The sequence below is a fragment of the Alexandromys fortis genome, unplaced genomic scaffold, assembly GCF_014885135.2.
Source record: "Alexandromys fortis isolate MF-2015 unplaced genomic scaffold, M_Fortis_MF-2015_v1.1 scaffold_129, whole genome shotgun sequence".
Lineage (NCBI taxonomy): Eukaryota > Metazoa > Chordata > Mammalia > Rodentia > Cricetidae > Alexandromys > Alexandromys fortis.
The window spans coordinates 2235373-2260985 of NW_026068022.1; the positions used below are offsets into that span (position 1 = coordinate 2235373).

The 25613-nt window shown below is 36.6% G+C and overlaps 1 protein-coding gene across 4 annotated transcripts in view; it reads left to right on the forward strand.

The window, feature by feature from the left end:
- The window catches only part of Sbf2 (SET binding factor 2), a 371745-nt gene that overhangs the window by 210082 nt on the left and 136050 nt on the right, over window positions 1-25613 (forward strand). For all 4 annotated transcript variants that reach the window (XM_050163377.1, XM_050163379.1, XM_050163381.1 and 1 more), the window contains exons 14-16: window positions 19750-19954; window positions 21253-21362; window positions 22902-23051. In XM_050163377.1, coding sequence (XP_050019334.1) covers window positions 19750-19954; window positions 21253-21362; window positions 22902-23051 — 465 coding nt within the window. The remainder of the gene's footprint in view (window positions 1-19749; window positions 19955-21252; window positions 21363-22901; window positions 23052-25613) is intronic.

The following is a 25613-nucleotide window of genomic DNA, read 5'->3' on the forward strand; positions in this document are numbered from 1 at the left end:
GTCACACTTGATCCTGTATGTCATACTGTATCACATTTTTATATCAGTCACTAAGTCATGGAAATATCTTGACCACAGTTTTTCCTCATTAGTCTTTGCCTTCATTGTAAGTTTTCTTCTGGGTCTCATGCTTATTTACTGCAGAATGTTTAGACCCATTGGATATCAGAAGTATCTTAAACAGCATTGAGTGGTATGCTCTGCTTCAGCATAGTGTACTGGTTCTCATTGGAATTCCATTGTTTTGAAATAATGAAGTAATAAACTAAATTTACAGAAACTCAAAGGTGAAAATGCTCCCTGGAGAGGGAAATGTTATCATGTAAAAAACTGAAGATGTGGTGAACAACAACCTGAATTCTTGGGCTGAATAGTGGGTTTTGGCTAAGTGGGTGCTGATTACTCCTGCTTGTGAAGCCTTTGATTTCTTTTGCTAAGAAACATAAATCAAGTTGGAAATATGGGCCTCTGAAGAAAAGCAGAGGGAGTTTTTCTTAAGGAATTTGGAGAGAACTTGATATTAGTCTTCTGGCCCCAATGCGTATTGTTTAATCTAGCTGTTTGACAAGGTAAACCATTTTGACAGTGAGTTATTAGTCACTGCTTTGTTATATACATTTGAAATCTGGGAGGCAGTAAGTTAAAAGCAGAAATACTAAACTACTACCTTGTTGTGTAGTTTCTAATAATTTTGTTTGCTTGTGCATGCAAGTGCACATGCATGTATTGAGTACTGAACTCAGATTTTTGGTGTGTGCAGTTATCCACTATACTTCTGAGATAGTCCCTGCTCTACTCAATTATGCTCAAGTTCTACATTTGGAATCTGACCTTCCTTCGAGAGAAATAATTCTTTTTGAGAGATTTGTACTAAAACAAATGTTCTTTCTTTTCTGAACTGTACCCATAATCAGTTTTGGTACAGAATTGAATATTCCTGGTTTATTTCATTCAATTACTAGTGATTTTTATTATCAGTTTTCACAGTGTCTTTTGACTAACTTAAAAAGAATAATAATTAACACAGGCATACATTAGGCATATCATGCGTGGTCCTGGCAAAAGATTATTTTCTGTTTTAATTATTCAACAGCAATACTTCAATGGACTGTCACTTATATATAATTAGTTCCTTTTCTAAGAAGCAATATTTTGTATTCTTAAACATCTCATTTTAAGTCACACATGATTTTATCAAAAATTTAAATAAATGATATGACATTAACCACCTTACATACAATATCTTTAATGTAGTGCCAATTTATGTCAGGTTCAGTATGCCCATTTTCTTGAGGCTATAATTGGCTCAGAATGATGTAGCTATTAATTAAGTGATATAATCCAGATTATAAATTTGTGAGTGTTCTCATGTATGATTCTTAACCTCACTCTGTCAGATTGGCTCTATCTGCAATTCCAAAAAATTAACAATAAGCCAGGCAGTGGTGGTACATACTTTTACTTCCAGCACTCAGGAGGCAGAGGCAGGCAGATCTCTTGTAGGAGGCTAGCCTGGTCTACAAAGTGAGTTCCTGAAGAAACTGTTTGAAAACAACAACAACAAATGATGCTTCCACTAATCTTTTTGACAGTGTTTTAGCATACTTCCTCACTTAGCAGTGACCCTGTATGTGGCAATGACCCTGTGCAGTAAGGGAAGACAGTTAGTAAATAGATGAGGAAATTGAAGATTAGGAAGTAGTTTGTTCTTCTCTAGGTAGGAATGGTTTATTGATGCATTTCAAAGATGAGCAAAATGCCATGTGGGAATCAGTCTAATTAACTGAGTCAAATAGGACTGATACTTTTAGTAACTAGTTGTTTACTTCTTTTATTTTTTTTTTTCTGGGGAGAGAGTCTTAGAATCAGGGCTGTCTATGTAGCCCTGGCTGTCTTGGAACTCCTTCTATATACCAAGCTGGCCTCAATATCAGAGATCCCCTTGCGTGTGCCTCTGGGTTAAATGACATATTCTGTTGGTCTTTGAAATGTTTGAAGACCTTCTATTTATCTAAATATATCTGTTTAACCTTGAAAACATACCTAATATGACTACAAGTTTGATTATTATAGATGACTATTCATCTGTATTTCTTCATTATATATTACATTTTTAAAGAGTTGCATAGGCACAATACCTCAAATAAGAGTAGAAACATACATTTAGTATAGTAAAAGTAAATTTAAATTTGTATCAATACACAAAAATCCATACCAATGTAAAATATTGAATAATGAAAATATTGAAGTAGTTGATTTTTTTAGTTGAAAAGTAAATTCAATAAGCTAGCCTTCTATCCTATCATTTCTATAGTCCCCATATTTCTTTTCAGAAAGAGATCTTTAAATTTAACTCCTTTGTTTAGCTTTTTTTCTGACTATGACCAATAACAATTGTAACAAACCCCCTTATAACCAGAAGAGAGAGGGAGTGCAGACTTTACATTGGCATTTATAGTATCAGAGGCCACGCCCAAGTGGGCTGGTAACTTTAAGGCTACTTGCTGAAGGATTTCCTGCAGCACCTCCCCCTTTTGTTTAAATAAGAGAGTTATAAGTCTAATACAAAATTATATACAATAAGAACCAATGCCAAGTATAAAAATTAGAATTACAGCCAGCATAAACAATATCAAGCAAGAAACATGTGATAAATGTTTCAATAATTATCCTATCCTAAGGAGTCTAAGTCTTATAAATAACTTAGCCAAGTCATGAGAGGAAAGTAACTATGACTGTCTAGTCTTAAACCCTATTGAAGACCCAAGAAGGGAAATAATATTACTTGAGTAAGCAGGAAGTGCAATCAAGCAACTTCCAAAATGTACAACAAAAGACAGAGACAACAGGCTACCTGGGCAGTCACCCAAAGTCTCATTTGCAACATTGGAGCAACCAATGTTTACAATGAGTAAGGCCTAGAGTAACTGACAGACGGTTTTCAGAGGCAGGAAATTTTTTAAAACCATCTTAACTTGTCTTGGCAAGATTTGACAGTCTTTTTTCTTGTATCCTGCTTGTCCTGTATGGATATCATGCATTTTGTCAGTGCTTGATGCACAAGCCATTCCTTGCCCAAAGGTCAGTTTTGGCAAGAAGAAAACAAACTCTAAGTGGAGTGTCTTCAGTGCTCAACATTTTCTGGAGAATAGATTGGAGCTGCCAAGAGCAGTTGTGTCTCATGTCAACAGAACCCTAAGTTCTTTAAATGCCATATTTTACAGATTTTTGAAGTGGTTGAAGATCTATGCAGAATATAATCTCTATGTTCTGAAGAACCTGATTAGTCTAACTATAAGTATGACAAACATGGATGACTATTGACCTATATATAATTCCTAATACCTAGATGGCTTAAAGACTAAGACTTCATATAAACAACCTTTAAACAGCTGTGCAAAAAATGAGGAAAATGACCTCAAAATGCAAACAATGTATAAGTATCTTTATCAGAGGTTGAAATGTATAGTGCAATATGATAAATATACCCTTGTAGCAGCAGCCAATTGTTGGTTCCTGGCCACTTAACCCTGAAATAATCACATAGAAACTGTATTAATTAAATAACTGCTTGGTCCATTAGCTCTAGCTTCTTATTGGCTAACTCTTACATCTTAATTTAACCCATTTCTATTACTCTGTGTATTGCCACGTGGCAGTGGCTTACTGGATAAAGATTTTGGTAAACTCTCCAGCAGGGCTACATGGCTTTTCTCTTGACTCCTCTTTCTTTCTCCCAGCATTCAGTTTAGTTTTTCCTGCCTATCTAACTTCTGCCCTGCAATAGGTCCAAAGCAGTTTTTTTTATTCATTAATGGTAATCACAGTATACAGAGGGAACTCCTACGTCACCTCCCCCTTTATGTTTAAATAAAAAAGAAGGTTTTAACTTTAACATAGTAAAATTACATATAACAAAACTGGTATCAAGCAAGAATTATAGTTACAATATTTATATCTACTTTATCTTTTATCATAACTAAGGAAAACTATAACTATAAATCCTTCAACTCCATCAAAGACTCCAGAAGGATATAATATTACCTTAGTAAACAGGAAGGATATTGTAAGCAACTTCCAAAACTCTAGAAATGACAGAGACATCGCACTGCCAGTACAGTCATCCAAAGTTCTCCTGTACTCCTGGGGCATCCATTTTCAGTCTACAGACCCGTAATATCCAGCAAACTTTTCCATGAAGTAGAATATTTCAAAGATAGTTCTGCCTATATTGGCAGTTTGTCAGTCACATTTTTCTGTGTCCTGCAGACTGTCTAGCAGACTCTTTAATGAATCAGTAACACCTCCAGGATCGTCGCACCCTTAGGCAAGTTCAGCAGGCAATTCTCTGCATATCCTAAAATTGTATCAATATATAAAATGTCTTAAGCAGAGGTAGAAGCATGCATGCATACAGTATGACAAAATAACTTTTCCTAGGTATACAAATATTGTAGACAGAAATAGGAACATATTCAGTATAATATGAATTTGTATCAATATACAAAAATCTGTACCAATGTAAATTACCTGTAAATAATAGCTCACAAGTATTCATTCTATTACTATTATTATGAGTAAGCTCACATTAATCTATCTTTTATCCCATGCAGTTTTTCTTTTTTTTTTTCAAAGAGATCTCTGAACCTACATAATTTCCACCCCAATCTCCAACCCTATACCAATTATAATCAACCCCTAATTGATATCCCTAACCCTGAGGACAAACTTTGTTGGGAAAGGGTTACTTCCAGCTGTCATGGGGTCAATGATCTTTTTATGGGATCCTGTGAAAGTAAATTGATGGTTAAGTCTCAAGATTACTGTCTGATATAATTGCAAATAGTCTCTGAGTATTCATTAGGGTTTTTCTGAGGATCCTATTTTGAGTTCTGGCCAGAACGTTGTAAGAAGATGCACCATTTCAGCTAACCAATTTGGAACCATCTTGAGCAACTGGTATCTGAAACCAGTCTTATAGTGGCACTATTAGCATCATAACGTCATGTCAATCAGGTGGATTCGTTTGGGTCCCCATCTTTTTCCTGGAAACTACAAAGATTATTGCAGGAAAATTCATTGTTCATTGTGGAAAACTTATGCCTTATTCGTACAGACATATATTCAATGAAAGGTCTGAGAGACAAAAATAGGTATGAAAAAGGTAAGTTTTTTTTCCTAAATTCTTTCTTATTTCTGTCCTATACCATATGGCTCCTAGCATGAGACAGAAACTCCAAATTTTTCGTTTAAGAGCATGCTTAGTTTGAGAGAAGGACAGAGCCATTGTCCAACTTCAAAGCCAGCTTTGATTTTTAAGTGAGTGGTGACTATTATTCTAGTTTATGTTCAGTGATTCTTACCTTCAGATGATCTGTCGTCATAAATCATAATAATCTTTTGCTTGGTGATCCTAACTGGATAATTATCCTTTCCTCTTTAGGCATCTAGATGTCCAAGGTCTCTTGACTTTTCAAAGATGAGCATTTTCCTGTAAAGACAATAACAGAACCTTGCCCCAGGCCTTATGAGGTTTCCTTACAACCTGTATGTTTGTCACCTCTGTGGATGAGCTGTGATTTCTCTTTCTCAAGAAGTTTCTCTTTTTCAAACCAAATCTTTATTAATTTTGATAGTATCAATAAATTTCTTCTCTTCTAGAAACAAGAGTAAAACCCCTTTCCCAACGTAGCCCAACAACCCCTTTCCTGGTTTCTATTGTGAGGTCAACACATCCTTCAAATACACCAATTAATTTAGTTCAGAAGCATTTTCTATTATCCAGAGTCTTTCTGCTGCTGTTGTTCCTTTCTCATTAGCATTAAAAAATTCAAGGTTAATAAAGCATTATGCAATCATTTCTGGGGGGGGGGGTTTCCATTGCTTTTTGTTTTTTTTTTAACTTATCCTTTATAGTTCAATTTGATATTTCTGTAACTGCCTAACCTGTAGGATTTTTAGTATACCTGTAATATGCTTGATATTATAATAAGCAAAAAATTGTTTCATTTTCTTAGAGACATATGCTAAACCATTATCTGTCTTTATTTGTGCATGTATACCCATGATGGCTATAACTTCTAATAAATGTGTGATTACTAAATCAGCCTTTTCTGAGCTTCCACCAGTTGCCCATTGAAAACCTGAATAAGTGTCAATGGTGTGTTGTACATATTTTCATTTTCCAAAATCTGCAAAGTGGAACACATACATCTGCCAGATTTCATTCCTCGGTGTTTGGTTGTAGAAAGGGCAAGTAGGAGACATCTCTTTATAATCTCCTTAGCCTGTTGACATGTAATAGAAAACTCTTTATTTAAACCTTTGCTATTGACATGGTGTTTCTTATGAAATTCTGAGTTCTTCCGTACACTTCCAATCAATAATCGATCAATTTCTAAATTACTTTGTGCTAGAGGATGTGGCAGACCCCTATGGGATCAGGTGTGTTATGTATATGGGACAAGGCCTATTTCTGATTATATCTTGAACCTGTATAAATAATGAAGTCAATTCTTTATCATCTGGTATAAATTCAGCGGTTTCAATATACAAAACAACTCTTGCTACATATTGTGAATCAGTAACTATATTGAGAGGTTCTTTAAAATCCTTAGTACTATGAGAATAGCATATAATTCTGCCTTTTGGACAGAATTATAAGGGCTTTGCCCTACTTAAATCTTCTGATTTATAATCTGTCTTTCCTGATTTATTTGCATCAGTATAGAATGTACGGGCTTCAATTATTGGTGTGTCACGTACAATTCAGGGAAAGATCCAAGTAGTTCTCTTTCTAAGATTAATTCTATCACTTTTTGGATAATTTAAATAGTCTCTCCTAAAAACTTAACACAAGTTCTTTGCCAAAGTTCATTGACTTCCCATAATTTTTTATGTTAATCAATAGTAAAAAGCACTCTGCAGAATCTATTCCTGCTAGTTGACGAAGTCACAATTTTCCTTTTGTAATTAATTCAGAAACCTTTTCCACATACGTTTTTAATTTCTGACTTGGTTTATGTGGTAAAAAGATCCATTTTAAGATAATATCTTCCCTTTGCATTAAAATTCATGTAGGGAAATTCTGGAAGGCAAGAAGACTTGAATACAATTAAGATTAGGATCCACCCTATCCACATGTGCCTCCTGTAATTTTTCTTCAAAACCAATCAATTCCTTTTCAGCTTCAGCTGTTAATTCCCTGGGACTATTTGAGTCTTTGTTATCATCTAAAGTTTTGTCTAAATGAACTATTAGATCAGGTGTTATCCCAAAAACTGGTTATAGATTGGAAATGTCTCTTAACAATCTAAGAAAGTAGCCAGGCGATGGTGGCACACGCCTTTAATCCCAGCACTCGGGAGGCAGAGGCAGGTGGATCTCTGTGAGTTCGAGGCCAGCCTGGTCTACAAGAGCTAGTTCCAGGACAGGCTCCAAAGCTACAGAGAAACCCTGTCTCGGGAAAAAAAAAAAAAAAAAAAAAAAAACCCACAATCTAGGAAAGTCATTAACGGTCAGCAATCAGTCTCTCCTAATTTGTGCATTTTGTGTTCTAATTTTCTGTAAAACTACTTTATAACCAAGATAATTGACAGAATCTCCTCTCTGTATTTTTTTTCAGGAGCAGTTTATAATCCCCATTTTGACAAGATTTTCTTTACTTCTTCAAACATTCTAAAGTATCTACATTTCAGTCAGATATCAAAATGCTTTTCATGCAATGATAAATTATAGATTCAGGAAATTGCTTACATATCATATCCAATTGCTGACTTACAAAGTATTGTCACAGGGTAGGGCTATTAAGCATTTTGTGTGGGAGAATCCTCCACTGCTATCTCCTAGTAGCCTGAGAATTATTATAAGTAGGCACTGGGAAGGCAAATTTCTCTTTATTCTTTTCTTGTAAAGGTACAGTGAAGAAACAATCATTTAAATCAATAACTATATATGAAAATAGAGAAAGCAGAGGAATTCCATACTGTAGAGGGCCCATAGGTTGAATTATCTTGTTGACAGGTCTTAGATTTGTCACCATTCTCCATTTAACAGATTTCTTTTTAAAAACAAATGCAGAAGAATTCTAAGGGCTGGTTGATTCTTCAGTATGGTGAGCATCTAGTTGCTCCTGTACCAGCTGTTCTAAAGACTACAGTTTGTCTTCTATTAAGGGCTGTTTGTTTAACCCATACTGTTTTCTTCATTAACCATTTTAAATGTAGGGCCATTGGTACCTCTAAAGATTTGCTAATTGCTTTGTGTTCTGTACAGCCTTAATGGCTGGTGACCTACGTGTATAGTACCTTATAATATCCTTCCCAGTAATATGAATTTCAGGAACTGTAAGAATGTTAATCTGGGTATTCCATGGAATTCATGACCCCATGAATTCACTGCGATATTAGCCATGTGGCCTCACCCTTTCTTTCTGTCCTTCTGGCCCTATGCATTCAACCCATCTCATTTTTTGTTTCTCTTGAAATAGGGTTACAATACCTAGGAATTGGACATCTGCCTCTTGAAGAGGCCAATTTGGATGCCAACATTCTGGAGTAATGATACTCATGTCCATACCCATGTCTATCAAACTCACAATTACAATGTTATTTATGTGCACTCTTAGCTTTGGTCTTTGATTATTTATAGATGTTTGCCAGAATATATGTTTCCTATTTCCTACTGGAATTTTTTTATTCATCTTCCATGTTTATTTCATCATCCAGAACAGTATTTTGTTTTGTTTTGTTTTACAACAGGCACTAGATTTTTTTTTCATTTTCCTCATGAGACATTTCCTCCACAATGACTGGGTATGACTGTACCACTTTTGACTTGGGGGCCTGTGAGAGGCCCCCCAAGGATTTTCACAATGGTATCCGGTTGCCTTGTTTGTCTTTTGTTGATCTGTATTTATTGATCCAGTGTCAACCTTTGCCTCACCTCCTACATAATCCATAAGGTTGCTATCTTTTATTTTTGCCATTCCCAAAAGAGACATTATTTCTAGGAATTTCTTTTCTAGAATCCCTTCTCAGATGTCCTATTCTACCACAATTAAAACATTGGCAATTTGATGTCTACTCATACCTCTGAAAATTGCTTCTCTTACCCCAAGATTCAGTATTATAGTCAAATATCTCAATGTTCATTGTATGCAGGATCCATTCATGTATAGGTGGTGATCTAACCTTTAAGGGATCAAGTATCTTTCTGCATTCTAAGTTGGCATTTTCAAAAGCCAGAGATTCAATAAGTACTCGTCTAGCTTCTGGTTCTGGTACTCCTATTTGTACAGCCTTAATTAATCTTTGTATTAAGTCACTAAAGGGTTCCTTATGGCCCTGTTTCACCCTAATATATGATACAGTTTGTTTTTCTTAAATCCTGTCCCAAGCATTTAAGGCTGCTGTGTGGCATAGGTACAAGATTTGTTCATCATAAAATCTTGATCCTATGGGTCAGCATAAGTGCCCTTGCCAAGATTTTGATGTTGGGAAGTCTCGAGACCTTTTGCTTTTCCCTGTTGTTCTAAAATTTCTGCTTCTTCTCACAAATAACATTTCCACATCAATTGTGGCCCATCATCCAGGACTGCTGAAACTAATTAAAGCCAGTCATATGGGGTAGCCTTATTGCTAGAAGTTCATGTCTTTACCATCTCCCTAACAAATGCTGAATGCAAGCTATAAGATATTTGTCAGGGTCCGGTGCCAGCCTGGACCCTAAATTATTCCTCCAGCCCAGAGGGGAGGCGTGGAAATAATTGAGACAACTCGCATGGCTTTATCCATTTGGAGATTCTCAGTGATCCCTCATGAAATCCTGAGTTCAAATCCTAAAAATTCTCTGTGATTATTCTCTACAGCCTTTGTACCAAAATGTAGACTGGGGATAAATTCATTAGCATTCTGTTTCCTAGGTAACCAGGTGGATGACTTTAGTCACGTTCACACCTTTCTATGCCCTCTCTGTCATGTCTTCCTACATTCCTGCTCTGTATGCCAGCTCTGTCACATAGGCCAAATTAACATCTTTATCCCAGGCATCCTCCAAATTACAAAGAAGGAGCAGAACAACATTAGCTTATCCTGCCCCTTTCTTAGGGAGGTGACCACCTCCTGTGTGGCAAGTCCAAACTATGGCATGGAAGTCTGACTGCCATTCGATGTAGAAATGTGGGCCTACAGTCCACTCTCTCTTAATTAATTTTAATGAAACCTGTGCTTCTGAACAGGACAGATCATCACATCTGCCTTAGGCAAAGACTTCTCCCTTTACCCAAATTTACTCATCTTTGCAAATCAGGCATTTTATTTTATGCAATCTCCTGTCTTAGGTTTCTGTGGGGTGGAAACTTCAAACCCGTCATTTACTGTAGATCTCTGTGAAGAAAAGAGATTAAGGGAGAGAGATACCTTTGGGCTCTGTGTCTTGGAGCCATACTTTCTTGTCAGGATACATCATAATGCTTTAATTTCTTTTAGTCATTCATTCCTATAGGAACCCATCTACCTTCTTTGGATCCTTTTGGGCATTTAGAACTTGATGGTTTCTAAGAGTTGATTACAGAGTAGGACGCTAAAACCCTTTCATCTCTGACAGGTACTGGCATTATTAAAACCTGTCCTTGTACCTTCTTTCAGTGCTCCTCAGCTCCATAATTTGCTCAATTGTTTCAAATCTTTTCACTACTGTCTTTTGTAAAGCCTGAATCTCTTGACCTGTATATATTTCTAGTAATTTCATTGAGGCACCTAACCTCTGGTCCTCATTCTGCACATGTCATTCCAATGTCTGAAGTTTTTCCTTGAAAGATAGTATCTCATCCTTGGACATTATTTGGATAGTGTGCAGATTGCCTTCTTGGAGGGATACTCTATCTGCTAACCTATCATAACTTTTTAACAGATTTTGGTTGTCAAATTCAACAGTATGAATTCTTTCAGATAATTTCTCAGTACCCTATGACATGGATTGAATCTTGTCTGTCAAATTAATGTTACCCTTTTCAATGGTATTAATTTTTTCAGATAACTTTAGATTTCCAATGATATTAATCCTTTCAGTTAGCTGTTCATTATTAGTCTGTAAAAACTGTATCGTTTCTAAAAGTGCCTCATTCTTGGCTCTTTTATCAAACCATTTTCTTAAGGATATAATATGAAGAATAAAACTTAGTCCCAATATCGACTAAATGGATGTATCACAATAGCCATATAAGCCTTGCAGAATACAATCCATAGTATCAGCAAAAATGTTATTAAAATTCTGCATGGTAATATTGTGTGCAATTATATAACTTTTGTCCAGCAGATGTCACAGCTGCAGCTGCATGGCGAAGAGCTGCCACTGGCGGCTAAGGTATCAGTGGCAGCACAACCACTGGCGGCTAAGGTATCAGTGGCAGCACAACCACTGGCGGCTAAGGTATCAGTGGCAGCACAACCGGTGGTGGCACAAATCGTCCTGTGCCGCTTTGGTTTTTCTGCCTTGGTGTCTGGTTAAATACTGACAAATGTGCTTTCCTTTGACAAATTAAAAGCAGTTAAATCAATTCCATACACGGAGCAAGGAGCCCAAAACTCACAAGCAGGGAACACCAACCAGAAGCTGCTCAAGTCTCCACGGCGTGGGGGAAGGACATGTGCCCAAGCCTGGGAAATTTCCAAGTTGCCATGTTTAGCTCCGCTGTAGCAAGGTTTTACAAAAAAATCACTTAGTAGGTGAAAGCAAGACAGCAAGCTGGGGTGGGGGACCTTTTGGGCATGGACCTTTTGGGCCTTTTAGACCTGTCCACTGATTAGGTGTAGAGTTGGGATCCACGTGGGTACCAGATGAAGGACTCTAAAAAGAAATTCCTCACTAGCTCAGAATTGAGTATAAGAAAGGGTTATTTATTTAGGTGTAGATGCACAGGTCACAGTCCTCTGCATGAACAAGGAAACAGTAAACAAATCCAGCAATCAGAAGAGAGAGGGAGTAAACATTTTACATCGGCATTTATAGTACAAAAAAAAAAAGGCCATGCCCAAGTGGGCTGGTAATTTAAAGGCTACTAGCTGAAGATATTTCCTACAGCAGATATTCTCTTTGTTTTAGTTAGTTTGGATAAGGGTTTGTCTATCTTGTTGATTTTCTCAAAGAATCAATTCTGTTTTTTTTTTTTTTGATTCTTTGTATTTTTTCTTTGTTTCTATTTTATCAATTTCAGCTCACAGTTTATTTCCTGCAGTCTATTTCTCTTGGGTGTGTTTGCTTCATTTTGTTCTAGAGCATTCAGGTGTACTGTTAGACCTTTGCATTTTTTAATGAAGGCACTTAGTGATATGTGTCCCATATGTTTGAGCATGCTGTGCATTTATTTTCATTGAATTCTAGGAAGTCTTTAATTAATTTTGTTATTTCTACCTTGATACAGTAGTTATTCAGTAGGGAGGTTTTCTGTTACCATGAGTTTGTAGGTTTTATGTTGTTCTTATTGTTTATATTCAGTCTTACTCTGTGGTGGACCGATAGGGTACAGGGTTAATTTCAGTTTTCTTTTGTCTTTTGAGATTTGCTTTGTGACTGAGTATGTGGTTCATGAGGTGCTGAGAAGAAAATATAATCTTTTATGTTTAGATGAAATGTTCTGTAGATATCTGTCAGGTCCATTTGGGTAATAACATTTGTTAGCTTCATTATTTCTCTATTAATTTCCTTTCTGTCTTAACTGTCTATTAGTTTGTGAGATTTGGTGAAATTTGAGCTTTAATAATGCTTCATTTACAAATGTGGGTGCTCTTGTGTTTGGGGCATAGATGTTAAGAATTGCAGTGTTGTAGACAGATCTCTGTAAGTTCGAGGCTAGCATGGTCTACAAGAGCTATTTCCAGGACAGGCTTCAAAGCTACAGAGAAACCTTGTCTCAAAAAAACAAAAAACAAACAAACAAAAATGTTTAAATTTTTTAGTAAATCCTGGGTACAAAAAAAAAGGGGGGGAGGAAATTGCAATGTCTTCCTGATCAATTTTTCCTTTGATTGCTATAAAAGGTCCTTCTCCATCTATTTTGATTAATTTTGGTTTGCAGTCTGTTTTGTTAGATATTAGAAAACCTATAGCAGCTTGCTTGTTACATCCATTTGCTTAGAAAATAAAATTCTAACCCTTTACTCTGAGGTAATATCTGTCTTTTTATGTTGAGGTGTTTCTTGTATGCAGCAGAAGGATGGATCCTGGTTTCTTGTTTTGTTTTCCCATTCTGATATGCCTTTTTTTTTTGGATAATTTAGCCCATTGATCTTGAGATATATTAATGACCATTGATTGTTAATTTCTGTTATTTTGTTGTTGTTTGTGGTAATGTTGGTGGTAGAGTGTATGTATGTGTTTGTTTCCCTTTGAGCTTTGCTGGATGCACAATTATTTATTGCCTTGTTTCGTGGGTGTAGTTCATTTCCTTGGTTTGGAGTTTTCTTTCTAGTACCTTATGTAGGGCTGGATTTGTCGATAGTATTTAAATTTGACTTTGTCATATAATATCTTGTTTTCTCCATTTATGGTGATTTAAAGGTTTGCTAGGTATAGTTTTGCTGCCATTTGTGGTCTCTTAGAGTCTTCAAGACATCTGTCCAGACCCTTCTGGCTTTTATAGTCTACATTGAGAAGTCGGGTGTAATTCTAATAGCTATGCCTTTATATGTTACTTGGCCTTTTTCTCTTGTAGCTTTTAATTATTTTTTTGTTCTGTATGTTTAGTGTTTTGATTATTATGTGGTACAGGGACTTTCTTTTCTGGTCCAGTCTATTTGGTGTCCTGTAAGCTTCTTGTACCTTTTATTAGCATGTTCTTTAGGTTAGGAAAATTTTCCTCTATAATTTTGTTAAATATATTTTCTAGGTTTTGAGCTAGGATTCTTCTTCTATTCTTATTATTCTTTGGCTTGGTCTTTTTACAGTGACCCTGATTTCCTGGAAGTTTTGTGTCAGAAATGTTTTAGCTATAACATTTTATTTGACTGATGAATGTATTTCTTCTATTGTATCTTCAATGCCTAAGATTCTCTCGTCCATCTCTTGTATTCTGTTGGTGATGTTTGCTTCTGTATTTTCTGTTTGCTTACCAGATTTTCCATTTCAAGAATTCCCTCATTTTCCTTTTTTCTTTATTGCTTCTATTTCAATTTTGAGGTCTTGAAGTTTCCTTCATCTGTTGGTTTTTTTCTTGACTTGACATTCTTTAATGTATTTGTTGATTGTCTCCATTTTTTTCTGTTTTTCCCTCAAATTCTTTAATATATTTTTTTCATTTCTTTTTAAAGGACCTCTATCAACTTCATAAAGTTGGTTTAACGATCATTTTGTGTGTGTGTGTGTGTGTGTGTGTGTGTGTGTGTGTGTGTGCTTCAGCTGTGTTGGAATATTCAGGTCTTGCTGTTGTAGCTGGGCCCTGATGGTGGCATTTGGCCTGTTGTCATCTAGTAAATACAAGCCATTAATGCTTCCAAATGTTTTACAATATGTGAAGACTCTCCATACCCACTGTAAACAAAGAATTGTCATGTTTCAAATGCCAGTAGTGTTAAGATTGAGAAGCATATCCAATAGAGGTGAAACACTCAGCATATTAGATGGGCACATCCTCAACACCAGATGCAATAGTGTTAGTTAGACTGATGCATCTGAGTGATCCTTGAAAGGCTTGCAAAGTTGGAAAATCAAGAATATTTCATTCTATCAGTTTTATATACTGTCTGGCAGCTCAAGAGACCAATTATATTAGTAGTATTTAGTGATTTACATCAGCAATAATAATGTCTCCAATTATATTTGGTATGATTTGTGTCATTCCCCCAGAGTGCTAGGTATGAATGGTGGATAGCAAACAATTTTAAGCATCTAAGCTAATCTTCAATATTTGGTAACCTCTAACAAAGTCACATTGATTTGTCCTTCACTGCTAAATCAAATTTTAGGGAAAATTTTTTTTCTAGTATGGCTGTTGATTCCTTTGGATTCCCAGTGAATTTTAGGATTTTTGTTTTGTTTTGCCTTTATTTAGCATGTATGCTTGGTCTTCTTTTCTCTAAAACATATGTGTGTGTGTGTGTGTGTGTGTGTGTGTGTGTGTGTACTTATACTTTCATTTAGTCTGGCTAAGGAAGAAAAAATGATGTTCTCCAGCTATATGGTATATATGTTTGTAATTTTTTTCAAGACTGAGAAAAATAGCAAGTTTCTCCCTGTATGTACTGTGTCAGGATTACAAAGACCATGCTTTGAAAATTATCATCCAAATTTAAAATTTACCCCCAATGTAGGGCTGAGTTCACCCCGACTTTCTCAGGCTGTTCATTCTGGTGGACTTGCACAGTCTTCTTTCCATATTACTTTGTTCAGTTGTCTAAGGCTTTGGTTATTACTTTGCATTTACAGTTCTCTGAACCCAAGTAAAAATTTTGTTTGAACTCTTAGAAAATAATGAATTTCCTTGTTTCTGCAGCAAAACTTTAATACAGTTTTTAATTTTTAATAAAACCAGTAACCTAAGGAACCAGTCAAAACCCCTTATAGTAATAAGTAAGAATAGGTATTTCTAAGACCTCCTTGAATACAGCAGATCCTAACCTGAGGTTCCTTTCCTTGCTTTTCTTTTCGCATAAGCCCTTTTGGGAACCAAGCATATGTTAAAGTAGCACATGTGTTCCTTTACACTTTAACAAGCTGCCCATTAGAGGGCAGTAGCGCACAAACACAGCAGCCAGGAAACCATCCTGTAAACACAGTGTGTCATAATTTAGTGAATTTATCTAAACTCTGCATTTTGCTCTAGAATGTTTTGGCAACTACAGATAGGGTCACCTTTGAACTTTTAACATGGGGTTTTCAAATTCTTGTTGCATGTATTTGGTTTACAGATTTTCTGATTTCGTTTGTAGGAATACTGTTAATGAGCAACATGTTTTCTTTAATAAGTGATTAATGTATAGACTGCTGCTGCTGTTTTTACTACAAGTGCAATCACTATTGTTACTACTTTGTAAGTAGTTGGTATTGCGATCTTACAAAGAAAAGGAATGCATTTCATTTTAATACATGGTATACAAAATCATGTACCTAGTATTGCCATAGTTCATATCTAATCCTGTTTCTGGGCTGTCTGTTCACTTTGTCTATTTAATCCTTCACTAATAGTCACAAGTTTAGAAACTTTGACTCACCCATTTTCTCTGTCTATCAGTTCTCTCTTACTGGGACAAAATACCTGAAACAATGAACTTACAAGGAGGAAAGATTAATGTTGATTCTGTGGTTCAGAGATTTAAGCAATAGCTTCTAGACCCTGATGTTTTGGGCTTTGATGACATAGTTGTCAAGACTAGTGTACAAGGTGGAAGAGGCTGTTCATCTCACTGTGGCTAGGAAACAGACATGAAGTGGCTGAAGGGCCATTATCCCCATCAAAGGTGCACACCCTGTAATGTAACTTCTTTCCACTGGGCTCTAACTCATAAAGATTTTAGCACTCCTCATAGTACCAATGGCTGGTGACAGAACCTAGTATATGAGCCACTGGATGGCATGTAGATCCAAGCTATACTGTTCTGAATTTCCTTATCTTTTTATGGGTCTTTGTTCTTTCCTATAAAAATAAACATGCCAAAGTACAGATTTTGACTAGAAGTGCTATGTACCCTTTGTTTTTCTAAACGACCTTAAGTCATTGTTAGTACAGCAGGTCATAGAGATGCTAAAAAAAATTAAGATGCAACTCAGAAATATTTGCAATATTTCAAAAGTTTGTAAAAATGTTTTAAAAGTTGTTAAAATGATGAGGCTAGGGATATGGCTCAGTGGGCAAAGCTCTTCTCATGGAAACCTGACAGTCTGAGTTCAGATCCCCAGAGCTCATGTAAAAACAAGACACAGTGATGTCCAAGTCCATAATGCATTTCCGTGTGCATCTGTAAGGAGCTGGAATGTAGACACATGAGAAATGCCAGAAGCTTGCAAGCCAGCCCACATAGTAGTGAACAAAGAGACCCTATCTCAAACAAGATGTAAGAACCAGCAATCAAAACTTTGCTCAGACCTCTACACACACTCCTTTGGTGTACCCCCACACAGACACACATATGAACATAGACATATATACACATATACAAGAGTATCTTTAAGAGTTGTCATGATTACTATTATTTACTTCATTTGAAATAGAATTCAGAAGGTTTTTTAAATTGCTACAAAAATAAGTCATTACCTCTCCACCCTGGAAACCTATTTCCACTCTATTTTTAAAAATTATAAATTAAATATTCTGAGAATGTATGAATAGATAAAAGCAAACAAGTGTACTATTTTTTGAAGAAAAAATTACAGAGAATACAGATAAGTGATGTTTGTACTGATTCCGGGCAAAATTTTAGGAAAAAAACCCTAAATATACACAATTTTGCATTTTCAAGGAAATTTGTAGCATAAGCTTGATTATCTTACGTAAAGTTATTTATTTAGCATCACATGTTGAGCAGTACAAGAACTAAAATATGGTGCTTTGGCCCACAAAGCAGTCTTATTTCAACTGTGTTTTGAAAAATGCTAACTGTATCCTCTGCCCTGATCCACCTTTTTCTTTTTTGGGTCTGCTACATAACCTAAAAGAATTTGGGGGAGCAGTTTTAATAGATGGTGACAGTTGACCATTTTTAACTGACAAGAGCTTGTTATAGGATACTAATGAGTTTAGTCTACACCATGAATAGCATAGGTTCAGTGGAAATAAGGAATTTTCTGGTGGCAGAAGGATAATAAATGCAAGAATTGGTCTAAGAAAGGTTGTAAAGCAGCCTTCCCTAGAGAACTTTAGAGAACACATAAATTCCACAGTGCTCAGGGTTTGAAATAGAATCCTCCTTTATTTGATGCTAGATAAAGTTTCATGCTGGCCCTAGAATATTTGAAAATATTAGCTGGTAGGAATAATGAGTGTTGCTCAGGGGTAGCATATAGAAAGTCCTGAGTTCACTCTCCTGCACCAAAAACTTTAAAATAATTAAATTATTATACTTCTGATATGTGTCATTGTTTCCCACTTGTTAGGATGCAGTGGGAAGTACCTTCTGCATGCCTCTCAGTTTTTTTCTACAACAGGTATATAGAACAGGACAAATAAACAAAACGAAAACAACAGCAGCAGCAATACAACAAACCCAACTCTTTAATATGGGGCTGGAGAAATGGCCCTGAGGTCTTGTAAAGGACTGGAGTTCAGTTTCCAGCACTTACATTAGACAAGTCTCATATGCCTAGAACTCCAGCTCCAGGACAGTCAGTGCCCTCCTCTGGCCTCTTTAGGCACCTGTATGCATGTGTGCATCACACAGAAGCACACATGCAAATACACAAAGCAACATAAAATAGTTCAAATTTTTTTAATTAAAACATAACTTTTTAATCAAACAAGACATCTGCTTTTGTGGTGCTTTATTTTAGTAAGACAAGGCTAAATAATATAAAATTCATACTATGTGGAAAGATTTTACATACTAAAGAGAAACATGTAAGAAAGATAATGGATTATTGAGGAAAAAAATATAATTTTGGTAAACTATCCAGAAAGAATGTCCATAAGAAATGCGAATTCAGTGGAAATGGAGAAGTATTTTAGACCAAGGGAACAGTGTGTTCCAAGGACTTGAGGCAGGAACAGAAAGCCTATGAGCCTGATTCAAATGGATATAGCATATAGTAGCATAGAAAGACTAGATCTTGCAATGTCGTTAATAATTTTGGGTTTTACTCTGATGAGGAGGCCACTTGACTGAACAAGGTTGTGGGTAAGTTGTCATGCTTTTAATAAGACCAATGTCTTCACTGCTGAAAGACTGAGAAGGGCAGAACCAAGGAGACCAAATGTACTGAATAATTGAAGAGCTGCTGGCTTAAACTAAACTGAGAAGTAGGCACATGGTAAATGTACTCTGAAGGTGAGGGCCACAAGAAGAATGGTAATTGTATGTTAGCAAAGGGGATTAGAAGATGACTAATCTTTCCACAGGAATGATTGGGAAAAAACACATGCTATTCACTACAGTGATCAAGACTGAGTTTATAGACTACATTTTAGACCCAAATTGAAGATGTTACTTTAAATCTTAGTGGAAATACTTTGTATAGATAGTTAAGTAGAAGACTGTAGAATTGGAGAACACTCAAATTAAGAACATTGCATCAAGCCAGACAGTGGTGGCACTTACCTTTAATCCCAGCACTTGGGAGGCACAGACAGGCAGATCTATGAATTCAAAGCTAGCTTGATCTATAAGTGAGTTCTAGGACATCCAGCACTACACAGAGAAACCCAAAAAAAAAAAAAAGACCAAAAATAAGAACAACCTGTCCCAAAAGAACATTGACTCATTGATGTCCTTATGATTAAAAGATAAAATACTGGAACTGATCTCAAAGGGACTTATGGTTGATAAAGTGAAGGCCCAGGGATTGCGGTATTCATATAATTAAGTGAGGAGATGCAATCAGATCTGAAATCCAGGCAAGGGACATATTCATGGAAGAAGAAGACCAACTGTCTCAGATGCTGCTGAAAGATCCTGGAAAAAGATTCTAGTATTCTATATGCATTGGTATATATATATATGTATGTGTCAGGTGTCCTTCTATGCTCTTCTGTTCTGTTCTTCCTGTTTTCCACTGTCATGTTAAATATGTTAACTTGGATACTTTTATTTGTGTCGGATGCTGCAGGAGAATCCAAACCCTCATATGGCATTCCAGAAAGTTCCACGCCCAACAGAAGGATCCCACTTGAGAGTTCATATTCTTCCTTTCCCAAAGATTAATGAAGCCCGGGTTCAGGAACTAATACAAGAAAATCTTGCTAAGAACCAGAATGCACCTCCTGCTACACGAATAGAAAAGAAATGTGTGGTGCCAGCAGGTCCACCTGTTGGTATGTATTTGTGAGTGTGTGTGTGTGTGTGTGTGTGTGTGTGTGTGTGTTTGCTCATTTTAAAAATAAGCCTTTCATAAAAGGGGGTGGTGTACATTTCTATAGCTCCAGCACTTGGGAGGCTAAAGCATGATTGTTCTAAGTTCTATGCCGGACTTGGCTATATAGGGAGTACAACACCTAGACTAGACAGTGAGACTCTCAAAACCGTGACAGCAGAAGCAAGCTATAACCATAACCACCATCATAGCTGCCACCATCACCTTCAAATCCATTATATCCACCGTCACCACCTCCATAACTACCTCTGCTTCCACTGCCTCCACCACCATAGCCTCCTCTAACACCAAAGTTTCCACTACAACCAAATTATCTGCACCACCCTCAAAGTTTCCTCTATGACCTATAAAGTTGCCAGATCCACCTCCATAACCTCTCTGTGATCCCGTGTCTTTTCTTTAAAAAGGGCCTTTTTCATTTCACAATTAATGCCACTAATAGTGTGGTGTTTCAGAACAATAATTTTATCAACTGTATCATGGTCATTAAAATTTCCAAAGCAAATCCTCTTTTTTCTTACATAATTTCGATGGTTTCAATCTTGCCATACCTTTAAAATTGGTCTTTCAGATTATATTCTTCTCTATATTCTTCACTGTTGAATGGGTACTAGGCTGGAAAAGATATTTTTGGTTCCACCACACGCCCAGCCCATCGACGTGCGTGGCCAAGCATACATTGTAGCATCCACCTCTTCGACACAACAGTAGGTCACAAAAACAAAGCCACTGGAACATTTTGTATGGGTAATCTCTCATTACCTCACAGTCTGTAAGTGTAGCCCCATTTCGCAAAATGTTCCCTTAAGCTGTCATCTGTAGCTTGGAATCCCAGACCACCAGTAAACAGCTTCCTCAACTGTCCTGGTTCCTTTGGATTGTGGCCCTCCATTTTGAAACCAGTCTTTCCTCTTTTAACTCAAGTTCAATAGGGACCCAGGGGAAGAGGTGGGGCTGTAGACTGTCTTTACTTACTGAACCTTGTCTCTTCTTCCCTAGCAGCTTAGGGAGATGTATTAAAATCTTGTGATTGTGATGCCGTTTCCCATCCTAGCTCTAGCTTAGCATTCTGGGTGTATCTTAAAGTTGATTTGTTGATTTGCAAGTGTTGTACTGGTTAATTTACCTCTTCATTGTTATGAAATGTGAACTAAATTGTATCCTTCAAAGGGAGAAAACTTAGTCACTTTAAGACTATAGTTTTAATTTATTTGTGTTTTCTTTATATTCCTCCATTAGTTTCGATAATGGATAAAGTGATAACAGTTTTCAATAGTGCACAGAGACTGGAAGTTGTTAGAAACTGCATATCATTCATATTTGAAAATAAAACTTTGGAGACTGAGAAGGTAATAAAATAATATTTTCCTATTTAATATTTTCCTTTTAGAATTACATTTCAAAGTTGGCAAGTGGTCTGTTCTCTATTCTTTTGTCTCTTTAAGCCATTTTAAATGAATAGTATTCCAAATTTAAGACTATAGTTCAAGCCTATGGCTACAAGAGAATTTGGTAGTCGTTTTTTCTCTCTAGTTGTTATAAAGATTTAATGTTATTATTTTAAATTGTGTGTGTGTGTGTGTGTGAGAGAGAGAGAGAGAGAGAGAGAGAGAGAGAGAGAGCACTGTATACACGCAAATAGTGCAGGTGACTGCAGAGGCCATGGCATCAGAACTGCCGCCCCCCCCCCCCCCAGTTACAGTGTGATGAATCACTTGATGTGGGCGCTGGGAAGTTAACTTGTATCTTCTGCAAAAGCAATACACACTCTTTTTTTTTTTTAATACACACTCTTAATAGCCTAGCTATCTCTCCAGCCACTTTTTCTCCAATTTTAAGGCATGATTCTTTAGACCTTTTTTTCACATACTTAATTTTAATATAATTTATTCTGTTTTTGCAAGGAATCTAGTTAAATTGTCTAGTGCATACTAGAAACTGGTATTACAATTTAAATGTGTCTCTTTGGGTTTTCTTGCCTTCTTCAATGGTACATGCTGAGCATAACATAGCCTTTTTTGGTGCCTCATGATCACAGTTCTGAACATCTGCCACAGGGGATTGGTAAACATGTACAGTTACTTGCTACTTTACTGAATAACCCACCATCCCTCACTTTTTCATGGGTTTTATTTTGGTTATTTGTTTATTGATTTTGTTCGCATATTTATATTTCCAAATGTAGCAGGTTTCCTATTGTTTCTCTTGTCTTCAGCTTGTATGCTATTTCTTTCTTACTTTGGTTTGTTTTGGTTTTAGGTTTTTGAGAAAATCTCACTATGTAGTAGTTTAGATTGGCCTTGTTTTACTGATCCTCTTGCCTCAGTCTCTCTGAATATAGGTGATGCCATCATACTAGGCTTTGTATGCTGTTTTTATACCTGCTTCTCTACCTGCTCTAATACTTTTTCTTTTCTTGCTTATTGTACTTCCTGTTCTTTTGGGTTTTCCAGATTAAATAAGCTCTTTATTACTATATGTGAATGAACAGGCTTTATATGGTGAATTAGAGGAGCCATTTCTGAATATTCATACAATGAAGGCTTTAATGTATATATCTAAAGGTATCTAAATGTCTATAGTTTTGAGTCATGGTCTAAGCAGCAGTCTATTTGACCACTAAAGTTGTATCAAGTCTGGAGAGTGGGGAGTGAATTTCATGTTTTCTCAGTCTATATTATAAGCTACCTGTACTTGTTTTTCTTGGTGTGTCTTACATATGAACATATAATTACAAATCTGTTTTACAATTGGTATTAGCAGTTAATCACCTGTTCCCTAAGAATTCACTTCTAGTGACTTTGTTAATTACTTGACAGGATGTACTTTACTTTTCAGTGTGGTTGCTTGAAAGTGCATTTGGTCACTTGGAATTCTCTTGTCCTCAGACCCTTCCTGCTGCCTTGAGAGCCCTTAAAGGAAGAGCAGCAAGACAGTGTCTCACTGAGGAATTGGGTTTGCATGTCCAGCAGAACCGGGCGATATTGGATCATCAGCAGTTTGACTACATAATAAGGATGATGAATTGTACTCTGCAGGTAATCTTGAGTGATTTTAGATTATTTTTTTTTGCAAACACCTTTTCTCTAGATGTATTAATTACTGAAATATCAATGTCTTGAGGCTGCTGTAGCTAATGAAGATGTCATATCCACTGAATCACTTGCTTACTAATTGATGTAAATGCTCAGTTCTTTGTTCTTTCTTTGTTTTCTCTTGACAAGTACTATGATCTATACTGATTTCATATCTTAAAGACATAGAGTCATATGTTACCAAATCCTGTAGTCATATGACTCCTCAGTCAGTTTTTAGTTGTACTGTTAAAGCAAACAACAGTTAACAACAAATAACCCAATGATAAAAGAATGAATTATAAGAAACAGTCTCCTGGGCCGGGCGGTAGTGGTGCACACCTTTAATCCCAGCACTGGGGAGGCAGAGGCAGGCGGATCTCTGTGAGTTCGAGACCAGCCTGGTCTACAAGAGCTAGTTCCAGGACAGGCTCCAAAACCACAGAGAAACCCTGTCTCGAAAAACCAAATAGATGGATGGATGGATGGATGGATGGATGGATGGATGGATGGATAGATAGATAGATAGATAGATAGATAGATAGATAGATAGATAGATAGATAAGAAACAGTCTCCTATGGACTTCAGAATAGGTATATGATCTTATAGAAATTGCATTCCTACAAAATAATGAAGATTCAAATTAGAAAAAACAATCTGGGTTCCTTGTTAGTTGTCATCCTGTTCTCTTTAAATATGCATAACCACATATAAATTCAGATATTGCCATCTGATTTTTTACAAAGATGCCAAAAATGTACATTGTAGGTAAAGCTGCCTCTTAACGAATGATTCTGGGAAGGCTAGATATCCACATGTACAGAATAAAAGTAAATCCCTGTCTTCAACTCTGAAACTTACTAGAAGACAAAGCAGAAACATTTCACCGTATCAGCCTATGATAGAACTTTCTGAAAAGGATCCCAATCATTTATAATCATATTTCACATTAAACTACTCTCATAAAGGCAAATATATTTTTCTCTCATTTTTGTTTCCTAGATTTTATATAGATAAACTTATGTCTGTATATATAATAAGAAATTAGAAATGATACTGTTTAGGGGAACATAAGGGTCTAAGAGGAAAGGAAGAGGCATGAAAAGAAAATAGCCTAGGGGAATATACTTAACATGCAATATATACTTGTGTGAAGACAGGGTTTCTCTGTAGCTTTGGAGCCTGGCCTGGAACTAGCTCTTGTAGACCAGGCTGGTCTCGAACTCACAGAGATCCGCCTGCTTCTGCCTCCCGAGTGCTGGGATTAAAAGGGTGCTCCACCACCACCCGGCTAAAAAGAAAAAAACAAATTTTGTAAGTTATAATTAGTAGGATATTTTGTCACTGTCTTGTAAAGCTGCATGTGAATCATATTCTAGGACCCAAATATTCTATTAGATGTTCTCTTGCCTATATAAGAAATGTGTATCAGTTTTCTGAGTTACATGGAACAATTAAAGAAAGAGGGTCACTCCAGAAGTAATTCAGTCCTGTGGCAGCAGGGAGGTTTAGCCTTCCTGAATGAACCTCAGATAGCTGAGCAGAAGCATATTTATTGATCTTTAACACAAAAGTTGTTTTTTTTTTTGGGGGGGGGGTTGTAAAACAAATTCCTCATACCAAAACCTCTAATCTAATCTGTGTGTTTCATAAAGGAAACATCACACCCCTGCAGCTTTAGTCCTTATTGTATACTGTTTGCAGTACCTAATAATGCAAGATGCTCCAGGTGTGCCAGGGCCATCTTGTGACCAAAATCCTGCAAAGGCTGTAAAGCTTCTTTAGAAAAAGAGCGATAGATAATAGAAAACAATCACTGTTTTCTACAGTGATTTCTTCAGGGTCAAAGTACTTCTATAAAACAACTTCATCCTAATGTTTACACTAGATATAGTAAAAACAACTATTTGATTCTAATGTTTATCCTAGATACAGTAATTCTACTAGAATTCCAGTCCAAAAATGTCTGTTGTGGCATTTTTAAAATCATAGACAAGCTTGGACCTGGAAAGATGGCTCAGTGGTTATTAGCACACACTGCTTATGTATTGGACTGGAGTTAGGGTCTTAGCACCTACATCAGGTGGTTTAAAACCACCTTTAACTCCAGCTCATCTCTTCTGTACTCGGAATGCACCTGTACTCACATGTCCATCTCATACCCCACCAGAGACATAGAACTAAAAACGAAGTAAATCTTTTTTTTAATATAATTTTTTATTGAAAAAAATTTCCGCCTCCTCCCCGCCTCCCATTTCCCTCCCCATTTCCCTTTTCCCTCCCCCTCCCCCCCTCCTCTCCCTCTTCCCCCACTCCTCTCCCCCTCCCTCTCCAGTCTGAAGGGCAGTCAGGGTTCCCTGCCCTGTGGAAAGTCCAAAGTCCTCCCCGCTCCATCCTGGTCTAGGAAGGTGAGCATCCAAACTGGCTAGGCTCCCACAAAGCCAGAACATGAAGTAGGATCAAAACCCAGTGCCACTGTCCTTGGCTTCTCAGCAGCCCTCATTGTCCGCCATATTCAGAGAGTC